General features: G+C 31.3%; 3 protein-coding genes across 11 annotated transcripts; 2 read left to right on the top strand and 1 right to left on the bottom strand.

The window, feature by feature from the left end:
* The first annotated feature begins 457 nt into the window (after positions 1-457).
* LOC113852700 (pre-mRNA cleavage factor Im 25 kDa subunit 1) lies at positions 458-4,224 on the top strand. Its single transcript, XM_027483044.1, has 7 exons — positions 458-714; positions 816-861; positions 2,349-2,442; positions 2,530-2,603; positions 2,684-2,770; positions 2,849-2,959; positions 3,352-4,224. The coding sequence occupies exons 1-7, from the start codon at positions 545-547 to the stop codon at positions 3,421-3,423; spliced, it is 654 nt and encodes a 217-aa protein (XP_027338845.1). The 5' UTR covers positions 458-544; the 3' UTR covers positions 3,424-4,224.
* Positions 4,225-8,145: 3,921 nt separating this feature from the next.
* LOC113867789 (mitogen-activated protein kinase kinase 2-like) lies at positions 8,146-13,768 on the top strand. 4 transcript variants are annotated; one of them, XM_027503268.1, is made up of 9 exons: positions 8,260-8,459; positions 8,549-8,633; positions 9,683-9,817; positions 11,325-11,549; positions 11,652-11,834; positions 11,941-12,170; positions 12,611-12,656; positions 12,751-12,876; positions 13,331-13,768. In XM_027503268.1, exons 1-8 carry the CDS (start codon positions 8,383-8,385, stop codon positions 12,838-12,840), a joined length of 1,071 nt encoding a protein of 356 aa, XP_027359069.1. In that variant the 5' UTR covers positions 8,260-8,382; the 3' UTR covers positions 12,841-12,876; positions 13,331-13,768. The 4 variants fall into 4 exon arrangements, 1 of the variants encoding a protein (XP_027359069.1); XR_003505197.1 differs by having other exon boundaries at positions 8,267-8,459; positions 12,618-12,656; positions 13,331-13,660; XR_003505196.1 differs by lacking the exon at positions 12,611-12,656 and having other exon boundaries at positions 8,146-8,459; positions 13,331-13,718.
* An 863-nt stretch (positions 13,769-14,631) lies between these two features.
* Positions 14,632-19,643, bottom strand: LOC113867757 (probable protein phosphatase 2C 6). Of its 6 annotated transcripts, XM_027503256.1 has the most exons (7): positions 19,318-19,540; positions 19,113-19,203; positions 18,804-18,909; positions 17,698-18,691; positions 17,108-17,440; positions 16,755-16,860; positions 14,650-15,426 (listed from the first exon to the last, which is right to left on the bottom strand). In XM_027503256.1, exons 4-7 carry the CDS (start codon positions 18,541-18,543, stop codon positions 15,086-15,088), a joined length of 1,626 nt encoding a protein of 541 aa, XP_027359057.1. In that variant the 5' UTR covers positions 18,544-18,691; positions 18,804-18,909; positions 19,113-19,203; positions 19,318-19,540; the 3' UTR covers positions 14,650-15,085. The 6 variants fall into 6 exon arrangements, with proteins under 6 accessions (XP_027359023.1, XP_027359014.1, XP_027359057.1 ...); XM_027503229.1 differs by having other exon boundaries at positions 18,804-19,203; positions 19,318-19,530; XM_027503222.1 differs by having other exon boundaries at positions 14,632-15,426; positions 18,804-19,540.
* Between the last annotated feature and the right edge of the window lie 527 nt (positions 19,644-20,170).

The raw sequence follows: 20,170 nt of genomic DNA, 5'->3' as shown, positions 1-20,170 counted from the left end.
TTTGATTTTTAAATTTAAACTTTAAATATATATAAATATTTAAAAATTTTATTAGAAAATTATCCCACTCTAATATATTAGATTCTTAAAAATTAAATGGGTAATAAATTAAAGTTTTAAAAGATTAATTTGATAATAAAATATTTTATTGACTAATTTAATAATAATTTAAATTAAAAAATAATTTTGTGATATAAAACGCGAGAATACTTATGATATTGAAGAGACTAGGTTAAGAAAATAAAATAAAATTCATAAATTATAAAATTATAAAGATTACATGCTAATTTATTGAACCCCAAGATGAATGAGGAGCGTGTAATCCACTTGATAGTGGGGCTCTGTGGCTTGGAGGGCCCTATTGACGCCACGTTGGAGACCACTCTTCCCTCTGGAACCTTGACACGTTAGCTTCTTTCCACTCCTTTCTTCACCCTTCTTCCCCTTGTCGTCTTCTTTTTCAGCTTATAAATTCAGCGTTTGCGCTGCCAGAATGCGCGTCCCCTCACTCCCTCGGCTTTGTTTGTTGTGATTTTTGGCTAAGATGGGGGAAGAAGTGAGCGTTAACGTTTTCCGCAATCGGAACAGTGAAAGCGACGATCAGAACCTTGAATTGGATATTTACCCTTTGAGTAGTTATTACTTTGAATCCAAACTTCCCATTCCCTTCAAAGACCACTCCTTAGCCGATCGTGTTCTCAGGATGAAGTCCAAGTTCGTTTTTTTTCTCCCTCTTCTCTTTTATTTATTTATTTTCCATTTTTAATGTGGTTTTTCTCTTCTCTTAATTTATTTATATTCATTTTGTTTGTTAGTTATGCTGCCCGTGGAATTCGAACTTGTGTGGAAGCTGTCTTATTGGTTTGTTATTCCTTTAGCCATTTGCTTTTTGGATTATTATTATTATTATTATTATTATTTCATAATAATAACGTATGATTAGTTTCGTGTATAGGTTTGTCGGATCATAAGCCTTGCAATCTTTATAACGGGAAAAAGCTGTGTATTTACCTATATTTTGAAAACATATTATAGGCTAAGTAAAGCTGTTAATCAATTCGATGAGGAACCAATTAGTTTTTAAAAGGAAAATGCTAACAAGTTCGTTTAGGTCATTGTTGGTATAATATTTGTTTGACGAAATTTGAACAGCAGTATATTGCGAGTTTACACTGACAATCTAATTCATCATAATAACAATATGCAGCACCGATGTCATATATCAAATTTCCTTTGTCAATAGATTTGTCTATTAGTATGATGAATCTTACTATTAGCATAGACCCGATTCGAAATTCGTTTAGACAATAATAGACCAACAGGAACAAACCTTATCATTAAGTTTTTCTCTCCCATTAGCATGTAGCATTTTTTGTATTAATTGTTTTAAATAAAAAATTCTGTCTATATAATTTTTTATTAAAAAATATTGAAGGGGCAGGGAGGGGGAGGGTGTGTGGCTTGATTCCATCTGTTTGGAAGCAACAGATTTGGGGCAGAAAATGAGGTAAAGTGTAATCTTTATTGTTAAACTATCAATCTCTGAACCAGTATCAGTGAGATACACAGCAAATCAAGAACAATATGATACAGACGTATAACTCCCTCTGAGGATGTTATGTTTGAGAGACTTGCTCTCCATCCAATTCATACTCCAAGTCAAAACTGGACACTAATATTTCCCTCCTCGCAGTTATACCTTCTCTAAATAATTAACTCTTTCAATTAACTAACAAAGTGAAACAAGCTGCTTTTTAATTTGGGATTTGCTGACGTGCTGCTTTTGTAATTTGTATGTTTCACCTGTGCTTATATTTTGTATTTGTATTTGAAACCTAGTTGGTAAATATTTTTTTAGTGAATTTTATATTTGCTTGTATATTGTGCGCAATGAAGAAAGTCTTATTAGCAAGTGGCTAATGGTCACACACGTGCTCACACTCATACATTGTGTCCACTTGTCATCATTCTTTGTCTTCCCAATTAGATTGTGACTTGTGAGTGTTGCAAGAAAGATGCCCGGTGTTCTTTTGTGACCTGATCACTTGGGTTAAGCAATTAGTAATACATTTTGCAATATTTTGGGTTCTTTTCAGGATAGTCTTCTATTTCTTCTAGAGGTCTATTTTCTGTTCCAAACTTCCTTTTGCAAGTAAACATGTGATATTTCTTCTTGAAGACTGAGATTAGGGAGCGCATGGTTGACTGAACTTTTCTTGAAGTTTATATTCATCAAGTACATCTTAGTTATTGGGCATTTGATTTTGTTGCCGAAGTGCAAGATATTGTCAACCACCGTTGCACGAGTCAAAGTTTTGCAATATGACTCTGAAATGTTCTTGTATCAGGTGGAATTGTTCAAACATCCACATCTGTTGCTTTTGCAAGTAAGAAATTCCATTTACAAACTTCCTGGTGGTCGTTTAAGGCCAGATGAATCAGGTATCTGCGAAAACTTAAGCATTGAAATAGAAAGCTTTAGAAATATTTTGGTGATTTTTTGCTGAAGATTAATTTCTGAATTTCAAGATACTGATGGGTTGAGGCGTAAGCTTGTAAGGAAGCTTTCTGTTAATGAAAATGGGGATGGTTCAGAATGGGAGGTATTAAACTTGTCTTTTTTATTTTGTCATTGCAACCTTGCAATATATAGAACAGATGAACCGTAATTTACTTGGTTTAGGTGGGTGAATGCCTTGGAATGTGGTGGAGACCTGATTTTGAAGCATTACTGTATCCTTTCTTGCCACCTAACGTAAAACATCCGAAGGTACATAATTCCAACGGCTAGTTTATACAAGTTCTGACTGGAGATGTTGTAGTCTCATAGTCTTGCTTCATGGCGTAGGAGTGTACAAAACTCTTCCTTGTGAAGCTTCCTGTGAGTCGAAAGTTCGTTGTGCCAAAGAACATGAAGTTGTTAGCTGTCCCATTGTGCCAAATTCATGAAAATCACAAGGTATGAACTAGAGTATCCATCCTTTGGCAAGGAAAGCATCTAGGTTGTTAGATATCATTAAGCGGCTAAGCCTTCCCTTACAGTATTATTTGAAATGAGGACATGTGGCTGACCCGTTTATATATTTGAGTTCATTCACGTTTATAAATTAAAACAATAATTTAGGATGACACGGCTAAACTTATTATTCATGGATAATAATTCCTTTTTTATATTATTTTCTCGTGTGATTTTGGTTGACTTCACCTGACAGTACTGTTTTGTTTTCCTGAAAGTTGTGATGTGAGGACATTGAATGGTTATGGTCTGTCTCATCCAATATTTCCTATGGTATATATACTGGAGTTTTGAGTTGATGACTGGCATGACACCTTTACCGCTGCATTTTGCAGACATATGGGCCAATTATATCAGGGGTTCCACAGCTGCTGTCAAAATTCTCTTTCAACATGATGGAATCTTAATACCTGACTGTAACCTGTTTATCATCTAGAGTAAAGTGATCTCATTTGGCAGGCAGTCATAGTCTATGACTAAGGTTATGCCCCTTTGCACCTGCTCCTTATTTGGTGTCTGGACAGGGACTTGTATATATCATGGCTTTCTATACAAAAAAAAATTGATACTGTAATGTTGAAAACTATACATAGTATACAGGCATGTAAAGTGTGAAATTTTCTTCAGAGTAATGGACTTGTTTGGTTCTTTCATTTTCGCCTTTGTTTTCACTTGATATGATAACACAAAAACTTGCGTTGACACCAAATTACTAGCTTTTCTTCTAAAATTTCTTGTAAAACATAAGGGTAAGATCTTCATTAGGAACTGGGTGAGCAAGATAACAGCTAGTCCATCGGCAAGTAACTTGATACCATATATGTATTCAGTAAAATACTTTGTACTTTTGACACGGTTGGCTTGACGCAAGATCGTGACTCATTGATGTAGAATCTGTAGAACTTGCCAAGCAGCACATGAGATGGTATTTGGAATGCAAGGGTCCAGTTATGCTAGAATGTCATGCTTGAGCAGCAGATCTTGTCATTGCCGAGAGGAGGGTCTGGACTAGTTTTGACAGGTTTTGGAGGAACCACTGATGCTGCGAAGGAAGTAACGTTAGTATATTTGGCTGCCATGGAGGCTATTTTTGGATCGATCTTCTTAGAGCTGGACTGACAAGTCGCGAAGAGTTTTGTTGTATGATAAGTTTATATTTTAATATATTTTATGACTTATAATTTATATATATTTATATTAATTATGTTATTAATTATTGCAATTTAATTAGAAGTTTTTATTAGTGTATTATGGAGATATTATGAATAAAAATTAGATAATTTTAGTCTTTGACAGTGTTATGTAAAGTTGAGTTTGAATTTTGAATTTAAAATTTAAATTTAGATATGAAGATTTGGAACAATTTTGATTATGGATAAAATTGATTAGAAACTCAGGTTACAGCTTATATAAAGAGGTTTTATGTTTCACACTTGACACAATTCGATTTTTCTTTACACTTTTTTTCTTTTCTTAAATTTAACTAAATAAAGAGTCATTAGAGACCATTGGCAAGGATGATGAACTTTCCTTTAAAATTTAATTAGAACTTTACTTTAAGATAACGAGAACTCTTTTTATCTTTTACTTTTTTTAGTTTCTTTTGTTTGAGTTTTGTTTTGTGGTTATGAATTTATTTATCACGTTCTTCGTAGTTTATTTTGTTATAAATAAAGAAACTCATAGCTAAGGCTATGACGGATTTTATTACAAACTTTGTGTAATTTTTACTTTAATGTTGGTATTGATTTTCTTTTAGTGTTTGGTTTTTATTCTATTGGATTATAGTGTATATGTTAAGATTTGATTTCCCTTAACATTCTATAGTTAGTTGCATTGTAGATAATCGTATCACGTGTAATTAACGAAATTATAGGATGAAACGAGATAAGGAGTTAGGTTAATTATACTTAATTCTTTTCTTTTAGCCGTTATTAAATTAATAAACTCATAGGGTTGTCATGTTTTTTTGTCTCATTAAGGTATTTGTTTAAAGAAAAGAATATTGACATTGTATAATCATTGAGTGTTAATAAAATTAATTATGAGTGGTTAGCAAATATTTAGATACTAATATCAGGATTAAATTAATTAGAACATAAAGAAGTGTAGTAGGTAAATTTATAAGTCCTAGGCTCATCTCATCTGATCTCTCTTATACATTGTATTACTGTACTTTTAATTTATTGTTAACATTAAGTTTTATTTTTAGTCTATTATAATCATGTTACTTTTAAAAAATTGAATCAAACTATTCTTAATACTTAAAAATAATTTTTGTGGGACAATAATTTGAAAATTCTTTTCGAACAAATTTTATTACTCTTTGATGAGTATAATTATCTACAAATAATGTCTACAATAATTAAATATTTAGAATCTATTAAATTTACTGGTACTATTGGCATATGTTTTTACGGATGGATAATAATATATAACAATATTAATATTGAGTTAAAGAGTTTTGTCAGGAAAAAATTGCTGATTATGCAGTTTTGCCAAGTGAGGTTGTTTCATTTGATTTGCGGAAGATTTGACTTAGTTTTGTTATTGTTCTAATAAAATATTTACCTGAATCGTGATGTCGGTTTCTGACCCAGATTGAATCTCTTGCTGTTAACCTCTGGATCAAAGAAAAAGTAATAATGTTTTTATAGTAATTATTTATAACAACAAATGCTTTTCCCATGCTATAAGAGAATGAGTGTATGTGTAAAAAAACACACTCAAATGAAAAAGAATATGTGAATCATATTTAGAGGTTACTTCTTTTGTAGAGCGTGATCGTTATGGTTCCCGAAAGTTTAGATCTTTATAACACGGGAAGTGGGAAAGTGCGATTTTGTAATTTTGGGATCTTTTCACGTTACAGTCTCCAACAAAATCATTATACTCTTAACAAATTTCAAAAATGTGAACTCCACAGATAACCAGGCAAAAAAAAAAAGTATCTGTTAGTTGGAGGTTTGCTGTTCTTGAAAGTGAGGTTTATTGCTGAGTTATGGTGCGTGGGGCTGCATCAGATCAGAGGGGGATATAACATTGCTAGTGATATAATTGCGTGGGCACTTTTTGGACGCAGTTGCAAATTTGACCTCTGATTTGGCATTTATTTGTCCAAATTGCTTCATCATAAATTGATTGATAACAGTACAGATTGCTGCCCAACACAATCGTTGCTCATCCCTTGCATCATCAAAGGAAATACACAAAGAAAGTCATTAAGAGGCTCATTATCTGGATCAGAAGAAAGTCAAGTCAATCTTTGGACTAACAATTCAGACTCATACAATGCTTCCTTTTTCATATTTTTTTTTTCCAGCCACGTGCTTCTTTCTACTAATCTTCCAAAGCCTCTTTGGCATATTATATTTCCAATGTGTTTGGCAACACTTATTATTATTTAAAAAAAAAAAAAAGCTTTACACGCTTCATATTATATTTTTGTACCTTTTTCCTCGATGTTTTCCACGCCTAAAAAAAACACACTTCGTTATTACTGTTCATTATAACCCTTATCTTCCCAACTATTCTCTTGTGTGCAATGAAATTTGAAAGGAAAAATGTTAAGATCGAACACATTGCTTCAAGCATAAAAATGGTTTTAAGAATATATAAGAAATTGATGACCTTTTTAGAGATTTTATAAATGCAGAATATATATTTTTTATACAATTATAAAAAAAATATTTGTTATTTGAATATGTAGTTGCAGTTACATTTTTTTTCAAAGCTCCTTGAAATAGGTTTTTTAAAATAATCAAAATTTTAGTTTATTTCTACTTTGAAACTTTTTAAACAAATAAACTAAAAATATTTTTATAAGTATTTAAAAAAAAAACAACGTGTCTTTTCATGAGAAAAGGCTGAAATAAATAGACCCTAAATAATTTGTAAATGATTATTGACTGAATAACAATCAGATTGAAGGACATATGTGAACCACTTTTTACCTTCCCCTGTGGAGTTCAATAATAAAATCACTATATAACTTTTATGATGGAAATATTCATAATCATCTATTGGCCTAAGCTTTTGGCCATGGCTCATGAGACTCGATTTTAGCAATTAGTCATGCCCATGCCTAAAAGAAAATCAATTCAACTTTGAAAACTTGATATATAAGTTATTTTAATTAATAGATAAAGTTTTAATATGATAAGTAGATATGATCTATGTTTGTGTTCACAAGTCAGGAGAAAACTATAAAAGAAATGAATAACAAAAAGAAGAACTGGATGATTTTTCTTGAATTAAGAAAACCAACTAAAGCAGTATTGGCAGTGCATTAGCAGGTATTATCTATAGGAAAAAATGGCAATAAAAATTTTAAAGAAAATATTTATTTTACACATAACGTGTTATAATTTATTATTTTATTAATTTTTAGATATAAATTAAATGAAAGTCTCAAATTTAGTGTGTAAAAAAATCTTATATATATATAAATGATTTTCTTAATTTTCACATAAGTAAGTTTAAAAATTTTTACATTTGATTTAAATTTTTTATTTAATTTATATTTAACGGTTAATTAAATAATAAATTATAACTTATTAAATGAGAAGATCTTACCCATATATATATATATATATATATTATTAATAAATTTTTAATTAACAATTGTAATTTAACATTTATGTGTAGTTATATAAATAATTGTGAGTATGACTTATATTTTTTTCTCCTTTTGCAATTAAAAACTAAATTTTTTATTAAATATTGAGAAAAGCAATAAAGTATTGGTATTTTATTGATGAATTTGCATAACAATTTTTATTTGAGTAAAATACCAGTTTTGAAAAGATTAAAAGTCTGCGTCCTTTTTAGGGACAAAATTAAAGAACAGACTAAATAATCAATTATTTTTTTATTCTTAAGAACAAGTGATATTTATTTTTCAAAAACTAAGGTAAATTGATCTCAAATTTTTTAATGGGAAAATGACATTATTTTACTCCTAAATAGTATTTTGCTGTTGCACGTGAGAACAGAAGAAATAACTGAAGAAGAAAAAGACACGAGAGAGCGAAAGAGAGAGAGAGAGAGAGCACCAGACGCGGGTAAATGTCTGAAAAGTCAATGCAAAGTCACCACCTTCAAACTTGAATCCTTATTGTTCCTTTCTCAACTGCATCAAGGGTGACTCATCTTCTAACCAACCTTTTGCAAATAAAAATCTAGTACCATGATATATCCTTCAAAATACTATAAAAGCTTTTACTTCAACTCAAATAAATATTAGCACACACTATACTATATAATATAATCAGTTAGTTGCAGGAATATTTTCATTATATTAATACATAGTCTTTTTACTACATAGTTTTCTCTTGCTTACAAACCAGAGGTGGGATCACATAATCATGAAGAAAAGGTGCTTAAGCCCCAGTCTCAAACTCTCTGTTCCTGCATCTGATCAAGGTTATTTTGCCATGTTCCTGTGAGTTTCTCTTTTTGTGTGAATTAATTAATGTCCTTGTTTTGTGTATGGTTTTGGTTTGGCTAATTGGAATTGTGGTTGTGTGGTAGGTCTGAAAGTGGAACATTTAAGGCTGGGAACCTGCTAGTTAATAAGGATGGAGTTCAAATTGTCTCTGAGAATGAAGTGGAAGCTGTAACATATTTCACCCAACTTTTATCTTCTGTACTCGTTTATTTAAAATAAATAAATATATATATATATATATATATATATATTTATATTCAGTTATCTTGGTCAGTTTTTTCTCTTTTCGGATTTGATCTTTTGAAACTAATGAAATGCCTCCTGTGACAAGGAGTTCCTGAATTTTATATACTTAGACCAGTTTCAGGTTTCCAAACCAAAATAGAGTAGTATTGTTTCAAAGGGGAAAAAATACTTCTTTTTATAAGATTATTTGGTTGGGGGGGGGGGGGGGTGGGGGCGTAGCTTTGGTCAACCTTTTGGTTCACATATTGTTTATGGATTTAATTTCTGGTTTAGTTTCTTCTCTTACCTTTGTTTTGTCTATAAACGAATGGAGGATAAGCTCCAAGGTAATGGAGTAAAAGATTGTGTTCATATCAGGAGAGACCATCCACTTTACTAACTAGTAAATTGATTAACTTTTTAAGTTTTCTTAAATATATTTTTAGTGTTGACTTTTTGTGAGACCATATCACTAATAGGTCCAAAATTAAAAATTTGCAAAAATGTAGGGATCAAAATGAAAAAAAATCGAAAAGACTAAAACCAAAAAATCATTAAAAATATAAAAATTAAAAACATATTTAAACCTTTTAATTTCATTTCAATTCCATCATAGGAAATAAAAATGTTTTGGTGCTTTATAGACTCAACGAATTTGTTGTATAAATTCTTACGCTTACTTTTTATGGGGGTCAAAACATTTTCCAAAATAATGAATTACTAAGCCATGATCTACCTAAAAATAAATAAATGAACTAATTGTATATTTTCTTGAGTGATGATATATCCTACGCAACGTTATGATCTCAATCTTCTCCATGAATTTGTAGTTACAATCAGTTGTGGTTTCTGATACAATGATGCCATGGAGGTTTGAATCTTAGGACTTCCTGCATAGTAGTATTTTATTTGGTTTCTACTTATGAAAACAGATTACAAATTTACATGTCTCTGATAACTTTTTATTCGTTTGATATTTGTGTTATTTTCAGCAACCCCCAATCAGACCATTAGACAACCAGTTAAGTTTGGCAGATATTGATTCAATCAAAGTGATTGGAAAGGGAAATGGAGGGATAGTGCAATTGGTGCAACACAAATGGACTAATCAGTTTTTTGCATTGAAGGTATACTTGCTACATACATACCTTGCTTTGTGTTTGCATCTTCTGTTTATTTCTCTTTTCTGTTAATATTTTTTTTGCAGTAGCATGTTAACCTAAATCATAATTTTAAGGTGAAATCATTCTCATTCTCCATTGAATCCATTACGTTGAGCAATCAGGTATTTTCAAGCTAGTTTAGTTTTGCAAAATTTAAAATTCGTTTTCTCCATGTAATCAGTATAAGTCAAGGGAACATAAAATTTCGCAAAGTATTGATATTACTTCATTCTTGTATTGATAGCAATTTTATATGGAGTAGGCTTATTTCATTTAACTATTTAGTTTTGTTGCAGTTGGTTTCTTGTCCATTATGTCTGAACACCATCTTTTTGTTCATTCAACATTGGACCTTGTAATTTTCCTGAACATAAATAATTGAGATGTGGATCACTTTCTTGGGAACTTTTATATTTTAATCAGTTCAATGGGTCAAATTTAAGATTATGGTCAGAAGACTCGAAAAAAAAGACATTGATCTTGATTTTGATTTTAGTTCTTATATGTTAAAGATCCAAAAGGTATGGTACTTAAGTCTTACATTAAAAGTATAAGATTCTAATGTAAGATTTATAAGGCGTACTCTAACTACAATAGCTATTTTTTGTAGGATGGTTCTCCCAAGATTATTATCCCTACATTCTAAAATTTTAATTTTTGGCCTTTATAATTTCATTTTATTTATGTTTTAGTCCTTATAATTTTATGTTGTTTAAGTATTGTTCCTTGTAGCTTACAAGACATATAGATCTTGATGGTTTTTTCTTGAAAGATGCATGCAGTGGTATATTACTAGTAAGAGGTACCAAAAATGAAATGAAACCATGATAGCTGAAGTCCAAACTTCTGAAGTATAGGAACTTAAGCTACAGTTGGGATAAATCATAAAGATTAAAAGTATATTTAAGCTTAATTTTGTTTTGTCATTCATCATATACGTTTGCTAGTAATTAAAATTACATCAATCACGGGGTGACAAGTCCCTTATTGGTCCTTCCTTCTGGTTATAGTGTTTTCCAATTTCAATTTCTTTTATGTGCTTGTTTACTTCAACAAAATGATTTTTATGAGCTTAAAAGTCTTTTGCTTTTGTATCATTATCATAGACTTAATTTTGGATAAACTTCTCAACAAACAAGTATAAAATAAATAAAATAAAACTTCTCTGGTAAAATTAATATCAACTTACGCACACCAACTTTTAGAGAAAGTAGATGGAGACACATTTGAAAGAGTTGATATTCATAGGTTGATTTTAACATATGGCAAAAATTTGATTTATTTTACCTTGTTATATTTGTTTCCTACAAGTGCTTATCGAAAAGTGTATTCAAACCGGAGCACTAGACCTTAATCTGGTTTCTTGTACTTATAAAGTAGTTTCCTCTTATTATGTTCCCAATATATATCCAATCATGTATTCGCAGTATAAAGTGGTTTTCTAACTTATGATGTGCTTTCCACAATTTAGGAAATTCAAATGAATATTGAGGAGCCTATGCGCAGGCAGATAGCACAAGAGATAAAAATTAATCAATCAGCACAGTGTCCTTATATTGTTGTCTGCTACCAGTCGTTCTATCATAATGGTGTCATATCAATCATCTTAGAGTACATGGATGGAGGGTCCTTGGAAGATCTTCTGAACAAAGTTAAAACAATTCCAGAGCCATACATTGCTGCCATCTGCAAGCAGGTGAGGAACAAGAAATTGAACTTCACCCATGCACCTTTAATTCTTTTCTCTATGAACCAAATTAGACTCAATGCTTTTCATGTTTTAACTCTTACAATGTAGGTCCTGAAAGGATTAATCTATCTTCACCATCAAAAACATATTATCCACAGGGACTTAAAACCTTCTAATTTGCTCATAAATCATAGAGGGGAGGTTAAAATTACTGACTTTGGTGTAAGTGCAATAATGGATACTACATCTGGTCAAGCAAATAGTTTCATTGGCACATACAACTATATGTCTGTGAGTAAAACATGAGAATTTATTTATCTTTTTCCTATATCCAACGGCTAGATGTGTGTGCCAACATTACTTGGAAATCAACTTATTCACCATGCTCTTTTTGCAGCCAGAGAGAATCATTGGTAACCAAAATGGCTACAACTACAAAAGTGATATATGGAGCTTGGGACTGGTGTTGCTAAAGTGTGCTACAGGGAAGTTTCCATATATACCACCAGATCAAAGTGAAGGATGGGAAAATATGTTCCAGCTTATTGAAGCCATTGTGGAAAAACCTTCACCTTGTGCTCCTTCTGGTGAATTTTCTCCAGAATTTTGTTCATTTATCACAGCATGGTAAATATTAAGTATGCTTCATTAAATAAATCATTTAATCTCTAGAATCTTGGCCTCCCAAAAGAAAATGAAACATGACTCTCACTCTCACACACTCACTCTTCCTGAAATTATTGGGATACTTGAGAAACCTACAATTTGAAAGCTGAATGAGTGTGTAGCCAAAACTTATAAGCTATCTAAATTTGTGAAGCTTATATTCATATTTTATTTTAAGATATCTTGTATAGTACCTAATTGTGTGTGAAGCCATATGCTCATCTTCTATTTCAACATAACTTCTACAATTTCATGGAACGAACCTCCATCTGTAAGTGTGTTTAAACTAATCTAAAAAGTTGGCACCTTCAGTCACTATTCAATCGGTTTTTCTGTTATAAATTTTTTGTCACTGTTCATTTTATGAGGCTGTTGATCCTCATTTAACCACCTGTTTTTAGTTTACAGAAAAATCCAAGGGATAGACCATCGGCTCCGGACCTTATAGTATGCATAAACCTTATCTATACGAGTATGCAATGTAAAATAGATTAAGTAGTTTTTCTTACAGAGATTTAAATTTATCTCATTTAAATTTCAGAAGCACCCTTTTATCAACATGTATGAGGACTTGAATGTGGATCTTTCAGCTTATTTCTCCAACGAGGGATCTACACTTGCAATCATATAAAGCATGGTATGTTCCAATCCTGGACTTTATTAAGAGGTAAGCCCTGTATCACTTGGTATTCTTAAATGTAGATCACTATATAAGCTAACAATTTTGTTATCCTAAGCTCTTAAAGTTAAATTTAAGCATTTACAAGTAATAAATTTTCATTAGTAAATAAAATATAATTTATTACACATGTATCCCCAATGTGATAAATACTTCTTTTTCAATAAAAGTACCTACTTTTTATGCTTAAACTTAATTTTAAGGGCCAAGGATAGCAAAATCGTATAAATAAAATATGTTGATCCGTCACGAAACGTAGAATTATTGCCATGGTTTTGTTAGAGGAAATTGTAAACGCTACGGATGCTCTTGCTTTGGTGCTCAGAAATTATATGATCGATTTCTAATTTTCTAATAAAATGATCCTTTGTGTTGAATGCTTGTATTATGCTGTCTAATGAGATTGGATTATTCGTCTAAAGTCAACATCATACTTTTACAGATATTACCTAAACTACAAGTAATTGTGGGATATGATCTTTGCAACCTTCAAGTTCCCATACTAACATTCTGGCCTATCTGAGGCCCTCCTATATGAAATACAGAGAGTTCTGAACAGTGAGAGAGCTATGACACAATCAACTTGGAAAGTACTACTGTCACCTGATATGTTACTGCAGTTTGGATTCCTGTGTTTGTAGATTCACCATATGCCCGTGACCAGAATTTTCAGAATGGAGCCAAAGTGTTGAAAGTGTGCCAGCAACAGCTGCATATGTTGATGTTTTATTCAATTTTTTGAAATTTATGAAAATAAAGGATATTCTGTTTTGTATGTTTGATTCTAGCTCTATTTAAAGAGTAAATGAATGACAACTATGTATCTTCTGTAAGATATATCTGTTCTTCTTCTCTTAATAATTTTAAAACTACAAATTGGTATTAAGAGCCTTATCTTCAAAGGATATTTGAGTTGAGAGAAACACCAATGGAGAAAAACGCATACATAGTGGATTCACCGTCAATTTTTTATGGTGAGAAATATGAGTTATGAGCTGTAAGAATGATCTGTCATCTTGAAACATTGAATTTTTGGAAGGCAGTAGAAGAAGATTATGACGTTCCTGTATTGCCTGAAAATTCAAGGGTGACTCAAATGAAATATCATAAGAAGAGAAAGATAAAAAAAAAAAAAAAAGACAAAAAATTACCTTTTTTCTACTGTGTCAAAAATTATTTTTATAAGAATTATAAATTTTAAATCTGTCAAAGAGATTTGGAATTATCTCAAAAAATAATATTTTAGTTGTGAAAGAATCAAAAGTATACAAGTGCTCAACTTAGCTAGAGAATTCAAAATGTAGAGCATGAAAAAAACAGAAACAATTAAAACCATGCTGATTCATTGATGAATATATCAAATAAAGTGCAACTTCTCATTCGGATACATACGTGAATGTTTTATTCAGTTTTTTGAAATTTAATTTTTTGTTGCTTAGGATCTAGTCTTTAAGAGTTCTGATTCTGTTTTCATTAGATTAGAAATTGTTTTATTCATGTCTAAAAATAAAAGATATTCTGTTTTATATGTTTGACTCTAACTCTATTTAAAGAGCAAATGAATAACAACTATGTATCCTCCGTAAGATATATCTATTCTTCTTCTCTTAATAATTTTAAAACTACGCAAAGAAACAAGTTTTTATAATTATATGTATACCAAAGAATCTGTGTTTTGTAATTAAAATACAGTCATACAGCTAATAATACAAACTTTTAAAATAAATTTATGTCTGTTCATATGATAATAAAAAATATCATAATTCAATATTGGAAATTTTATATCATTATTCATTAAAAAATAATTAAATTTTTGAGGTGGGCAGCAGTCACAGTGATACCTCATCTTAAGCTGAGGTAACACTGCACACTACAAATTTTAGTATACATAACTTAGCCCTAGTGAAAAACTGAAGGGCTAATGAATATGATATGGGACTTCTCATTAGGTATTTCTAAAGAAAAAAATTAAAAGATAAAATTAATTAAAAATTTTCCATAAGTTAAAATTAACTTATAAACATCAATTTTTTTTAAAAATATTTTCATTTAACTTCTCTAAAATTTGATGTATATAAGTAATTCTAATTTATGAAAGAAATTAAATTAAATTAACCCTTTTATTTTCTTCTCCTATAAATACATGTTGAGAGGTTAATCTATATCCTATAAATATTCCATATGAAGGGTATCTAATTTACTCTTTTCTCTTAAATTTTCTTTGGGCCTTCTTCAAGTCTATAACAATGACAGAGATGTTATCTCTGCTTCCCCTTTGGAGGGCAAGTCTAGATAGAGACTCTGCAGCATAGTGAGCTGCAGGATCAACTCCATCATGGTATTGTTCTGTGGAAACATTGTTGGCATTTTTCTTATGCCAAAGAAGGATTCGCTTTCGAGCAATGTCACAGGCTTCTTCATTTGTCATGACATCCCATAAACCATCACTGGCTAGAATAAGGCACTCATCGTTTTTGTCTCGATGAACACACTTCACTTCTGGTTCTGCAATTATCCATGGCTTCAAGTACCTATCTCCTGTTGGTGGACATGAAGCAATTTATTACACTTCAGCAAAGGTTACTGGAATCTTGTCAACCAAAATTTGTTGATGGAGAAGAAGCAATTTTGCACTTTGGTAAAGATCACCACTATCTCGTGATCAACAAAAAAATGAAATGAAATTATGACTAGAATCTCAAATACTATATGAGGGTTTGTCTTAATTTGCTGAGAGGATAAATAAACCCATCCTAAGTAGACTCATGAAGCTATGACATTGTATTGAAAATTATATCAATTTTTTATGACTTTTTATAGACCAAATCACATTACTATACTTAAGATAAAGTTATATACTTTAGAAATAACTTAAACAAATTCATAATATAAACTATAAATATTAAAATAGGCACTTGGAATCGTTCCATAAAAGAAAGTAAGGATGGATGCCCTTCCCCTTCCCCTCTTTCTTTTTCTTAGTATAATTTTGTATGTAGAATTTAATTTGTTTAATTGAAAAAATAGGAAATTTTGTAATTTATTAATTAATATAAGTATATATGTTAATTTTTCTACGTTTTCTTTATAATTTGTGCTTTTGAAAAGAAAAACAATGAGAGGACTGCTAGAAAGACAATTTGACAAAAAAAATGTTTTATAAAAAAACTTTGAAAAAACAATGAGAAACTAAATAAGAAAATAATAAAATTATTGAGAAATATTATTGCTACTAATGCACATTGACATGTTTTATATAAGGGTCTATAAAGAGTTTGACCTTTTTAACTTACTAAAAGGTTCATTAACTTATTTAAAAAATTTATTATAAAGTAAATTTTTAAATAAGTTATATAAAAATTAAAAAAGCAAACGTTCATGAGATAAATATAGATCAGATTATAAATACCCTTTCCACCTTTATAAATTGGTAAGGTAAGCAATCTTTTAAAGTATCATTGTTTATCAGTGTGCTTTTGGATCCCAAAATCACGGATCCCGTGGAGAAATCTCTAAGAAGATTGCATTAATAACGAACAGAAAATAATGCTCTCTTCCCCCTCCATCAATTTGACTTTATCACAAAAAGCCATGACAATGATAGCTGAAAATTTTACGGCGGAAAAAATAAGCTAAAATGTATTTGCATCAAAAGAAAAAAAACGTTAGACCAGCAAAATTGGTATTATTTTTATGAAGAGCCAATGTTATAGGAAGAGACAAAATTTACAATGTCAATGCATTCTATGTCGTTTTGTGTAGAAAAAAATTTGACGTGGTATTGCAAAGTTTCATGAGCCATAATTGAGCATACATTTTTGTACTTGTATAATTTGGTGCTCAAAAACATTATAATAAACACATACCTATGGACCTTGACACTGCCAAAACACCTAGAACTCTGTAACCATTCCATTGTATGACCCTTCCTCCTGCAGCTTCTATCCTTTCCAACTCATCCTCTCTATTTGGCTGCAAAATAGGAAATAAATTTTCCTCTATCAAATAACTAACTAAATTGTATTTAAATATAATGATAGTTTGAATATTTTTTAGACTGTTATCTAAGCATGAATTGTCATATAATTGCAAATTATTAACTTTTATAATTATCACTTTAAAAAATTATATTTATCTCTAGTCAATTGATAATATAAAAAAATTTACATTGACAGTATATCAAAATTAAACTTGCAAATAAATAGAACAAATGCCTTACTTTGTGGTCATTAGACAATGGTAGTGCTTCTTTTCCACGACACAAGACTGCTCTTGAATCTCCACAATTTGCTACAGTTATGTGTGTTTGACTCAAAATGGCAACCACAGCAGTGGAGCCAGCAGTCTCAGGAGCAAGAGATTCAACACTTGCGCCGTTATCTGCACCAACTCCTCCAACCTCATCATCTACTTTATGAAAGCAATTGGAGAATGCTTTCTTCCATTGATCCTCCCAGTTGTCCCTCCCATTCTTTTCATCCAAACTTGGTTGTGCAGCTTCTATCTCATCAACCAACACTGAATGAAGATGTTCCCGGCAGTAATTGGCAACCTATGAAAACATCACCTTTTTAGTCAAATGGAATTGATCATCCTCAACATAACAAAGGGTGTGTCTATTAATACTCCAATATGTCTATTGCCACTCCTGTTTAAGTAATTTTTATAAAAAATACCCTTTTTTTCTTCATTGTTAATCAAATTAATAATAAGGAATTTAAATAAAAATTTAGTAAACTGGGCAATAGATATGTGAAAGTGGGAATAGACAATCCCAATAACAATTTAGAGAAGGATTTAATGGCATACCTGACAGCCCCCATGTCCATCATAGACACCAAAAAAGTGGGCTGGTGAGTATTTTGTGTTTTCACTCACATGGTAATCCATTACCAACCATGAAGGAACTTGAAAAAAGTGTGGCTTAATAGCAATAGCATCTTCCATCTCCTCTCTCCTTCCACAAACTGATGAGAAACCCCAAAATGGGGTAGTAGGAGTAGTAGGAGGAGGAGGAGTACCACTCAATTCCAAGCATGTTTGTTTCCCTGGCTTCTCATGAAAGGCAGCAAATGGTTTTGGATCACAGCCATCTGATCCACTTCCATCTTCACTCTCAAGTTCCATAGCAACAGAAGCCATGTTCTGCCTTGGCTCTAGCTTCAAAGTGGACGTATCATGGATGATGTTCATGTTTGGTGGCTTTACTTCATAACAATTAGTCCTCAAAATTGAAGATTCCTCCTTACAAGGACTACTTTTGTCACTTGTAGCAGATTGAGAGAGATGCATACACTGAAAATCCTTAGCAATCATGGGCTCATCTTCTTTTTTTGCCTTCTTTTGACTTTGAGTCACGAAACAGTTATTGTCTCCCTGACTAACCATTTCTGAGACAAGGTCAACACCAACCTGATTCACCTTTCCCTCTGTAGACACTGTAATTTGGGGTTGTGGACTAATATCTGTGTGATTTTCACTTTCAACAGAAAAAGATTGGCAACCCTCAGTTGCAGGATTTAATATTAAAGCTGATGCTGTATTTGCCATAAGCTTTAAACCAGTAATCTCCATGTGGGTCTTCACTGCTGATTCATTCTGGATCAAATTCCCTAGGGTGAATGGCACTGCAACCGTTGAAGTTATTTCCTCCATAGGTTTTAGTTTCCTTTGTAGAAAATAGCCTTATCCTCTAGAATCCTATAAATGCTAACCTCCCTCAAGTCTCAAGCTCAATAGGCATATAAACAACAAGACTCCTAAGGCAAGAAATTAGAAGGTCATAGAACCAATCTCTCAATAACTGTAACAAAACACATTTCAGACATCAAAATTTCAAAATCAAAGTTTATATTGGAATTTCAAACAGTGAAGCTATATTGTAAAATAGCCTTCTAGATCCTTTCTTATTTCACCTGTTTAGGACTCTTGTATATTTTTAATCCCAATCGGTGAACAGGACACAGGTGGTTTTCCAAAACCTTCTATTTCTCTACCCCCCACCAATCCTTTGAATAATTCCTGAAACAGAAGGCAATAGATGATTCAAGAAACCAAATCCAAATAATTGCCAAAATCAGTGCCTTGTCTCTCTCTACCAAACAGAGACAAGGGAAATGGGGTCATCAAAAAAAGAAAAAAAAAAAAAAGGAAAGAAGAAAACAAAGACAACAACAGATAGTACAAATTTGAAGAAATAGTTCCTTGAATCTGAGGGAACCAACATCTACCACTGAAATTTTCCTGGGTTTACACTTTCTGTTCCTTTCATGTGTCAACTACAACATGGCCACCCATCCTCATGTCAACTCCCACCTACTCAATGCCATTGTTATCAATAATAAATTAGCCCTAAATTTCTTTTCTAAGTGTATTGAGATTAATCTCTTGAAACAGCAAAAGCACATAGAGTAATTCAGAGTTGCTTACCTTCACAAAATGGATATAACTAAGAGTGATCAAAGGGAATAAAATGAGGGACATAAACATCAAATTGTAACACACTTTGACCTATTTGTATTTTCTTACTGAAAAATAGAACTCTTAGCATATGAAAACAAACCAATACCTATGAGATATGGTTGATTGCCTTTTTAACTTTAAGAAAAAAAAATCTTACACAAAATCTTTTCTTCACCAACCAAAAGTGAATGAGAAGAGAAAATGTAGCGAGCTTCACTTTTGTTCCCTTTGCTTAATGATGTAAATTGACACGTAGTGCTTTCGTTTCGTTTTTTAGTTGGTCGGTTAGGTTTGGTTACATCATTCCCTAACAAATATCTAAAAGGGTCTCTTTTCTTTAATATCAACGATGCCAATTCAAGAATTCAGACGTGAAAGTCATTCTAATCTCAATCTCTCATCTATTTGTATCTTTATCAAACGTGCTTTCATTTTACAATATTATTATTATAATTCAGATCAAGTTTGAACCAAAAACAGTACAACTTCTTTTGTGTATTTAAATGAGAAAAAGTATACACAAAAATGCTGAAGGCCAATAGAAGGATAGCACGTATGAGAGAAAGATGAGTACGAGGACATGTGCGTGAAGATCAAGAGAAGATCTCCAAGGCCGAGGGGAGATGTACCAAGGTGCCAAACCAAGGAATATAATGCTCCCTCTTTCGATTATTTTTATTTATTCAATTTTTAAGAAAACTATTGTTTTAATTGTCTCTTATTTTTTAGTGTTTAAAATAATATGTATATTTCATTGATTATATCCTTCTTTTAAAATGAATAATTGATTAATAAAAAGGTATAGAGATACAATATAAAA

This window comes from Abrus precatorius, unplaced genomic scaffold (assembly GCF_003935025.1).
Source record: "Abrus precatorius isolate BTA unplaced genomic scaffold, Abrus_2018 Scaffold10, whole genome shotgun sequence".
Classification (NCBI taxonomy): domain Eukaryota; kingdom Viridiplantae; phylum Streptophyta; class Magnoliopsida; order Fabales; family Fabaceae; genus Abrus; species Abrus precatorius.
Note: the sequence above shows the minus strand (reverse complement) of the source record. Positions and strands in the feature narration are given on the sequence as shown.

What these genes read in the sequence shown, in the direction of transcription:
- LOC113852700 (XM_027483044.1), top strand. Translation starts at nt 545, where the DNA reads ATGGGGGAAGAAGTGAGCGTTAACGTTTTCCGCAATCGGAACAGTGAA. An exon ending in GTGTGGAAGCTGTCTTATTG is followed by an intron (nt 862 to 2,348) that starts GTTTGTTATTCC and finishes TTCTTGTATCAG; the next exon opens with GTGGAATTGTTCAAACATCC. An exon ending in CTAACGTAAAACATCCGAAG is followed by an intron (nt 2,771 to 2,848) that starts GTACATAATTCC and finishes TTCATGGCGTAG; the next exon opens with GAGTGTACAAAACTCTTCCT.
- LOC113867757 (XM_027503213.1), bottom strand. Translation starts at nt 18,543, where the DNA reads ATGGAGGAAATAACTTCAACGGTTGCAGTGCCATTCACCCTAGGGAAT. An exon ending in CATTGTCTAATGACCACAAA is followed by an intron (nt 16,861 to 17,107) that starts GTAAGGCATTTG and finishes CCTATTTTGCAG; the next exon opens with CCAAATAGAGAGGATGAGTT. An exon ending in GGCAGTGTCAAGGTCCATAG is followed by an intron (nt 15,427 to 16,754) that starts GTATGTGTTTAT and finishes GTCCACCAACAG; the next exon opens with GAGATAGGTACTTGAAGCCA.
- LOC113867789 (XM_027503268.1), top strand. Translation starts at nt 8,383, where the DNA reads ATGAAGAAAAGGTGCTTAAGCCCCAGTCTCAAACTCTCTGTTCCTGCA. An exon ending in CTGAGAATGAAGTGGAAGCT is followed by an intron (nt 8,634 to 9,682) that starts GTAACATATTTC and finishes TGTTATTTTCAG; the next exon opens with CAACCCCCAATCAGACCATT. An exon ending in GCACATACAACTATATGTCT is followed by an intron (nt 11,835 to 11,940) that starts GTGAGTAAAACA and finishes CTCTTTTTGCAG; the next exon opens with CCAGAGAGAATCATTGGTAA.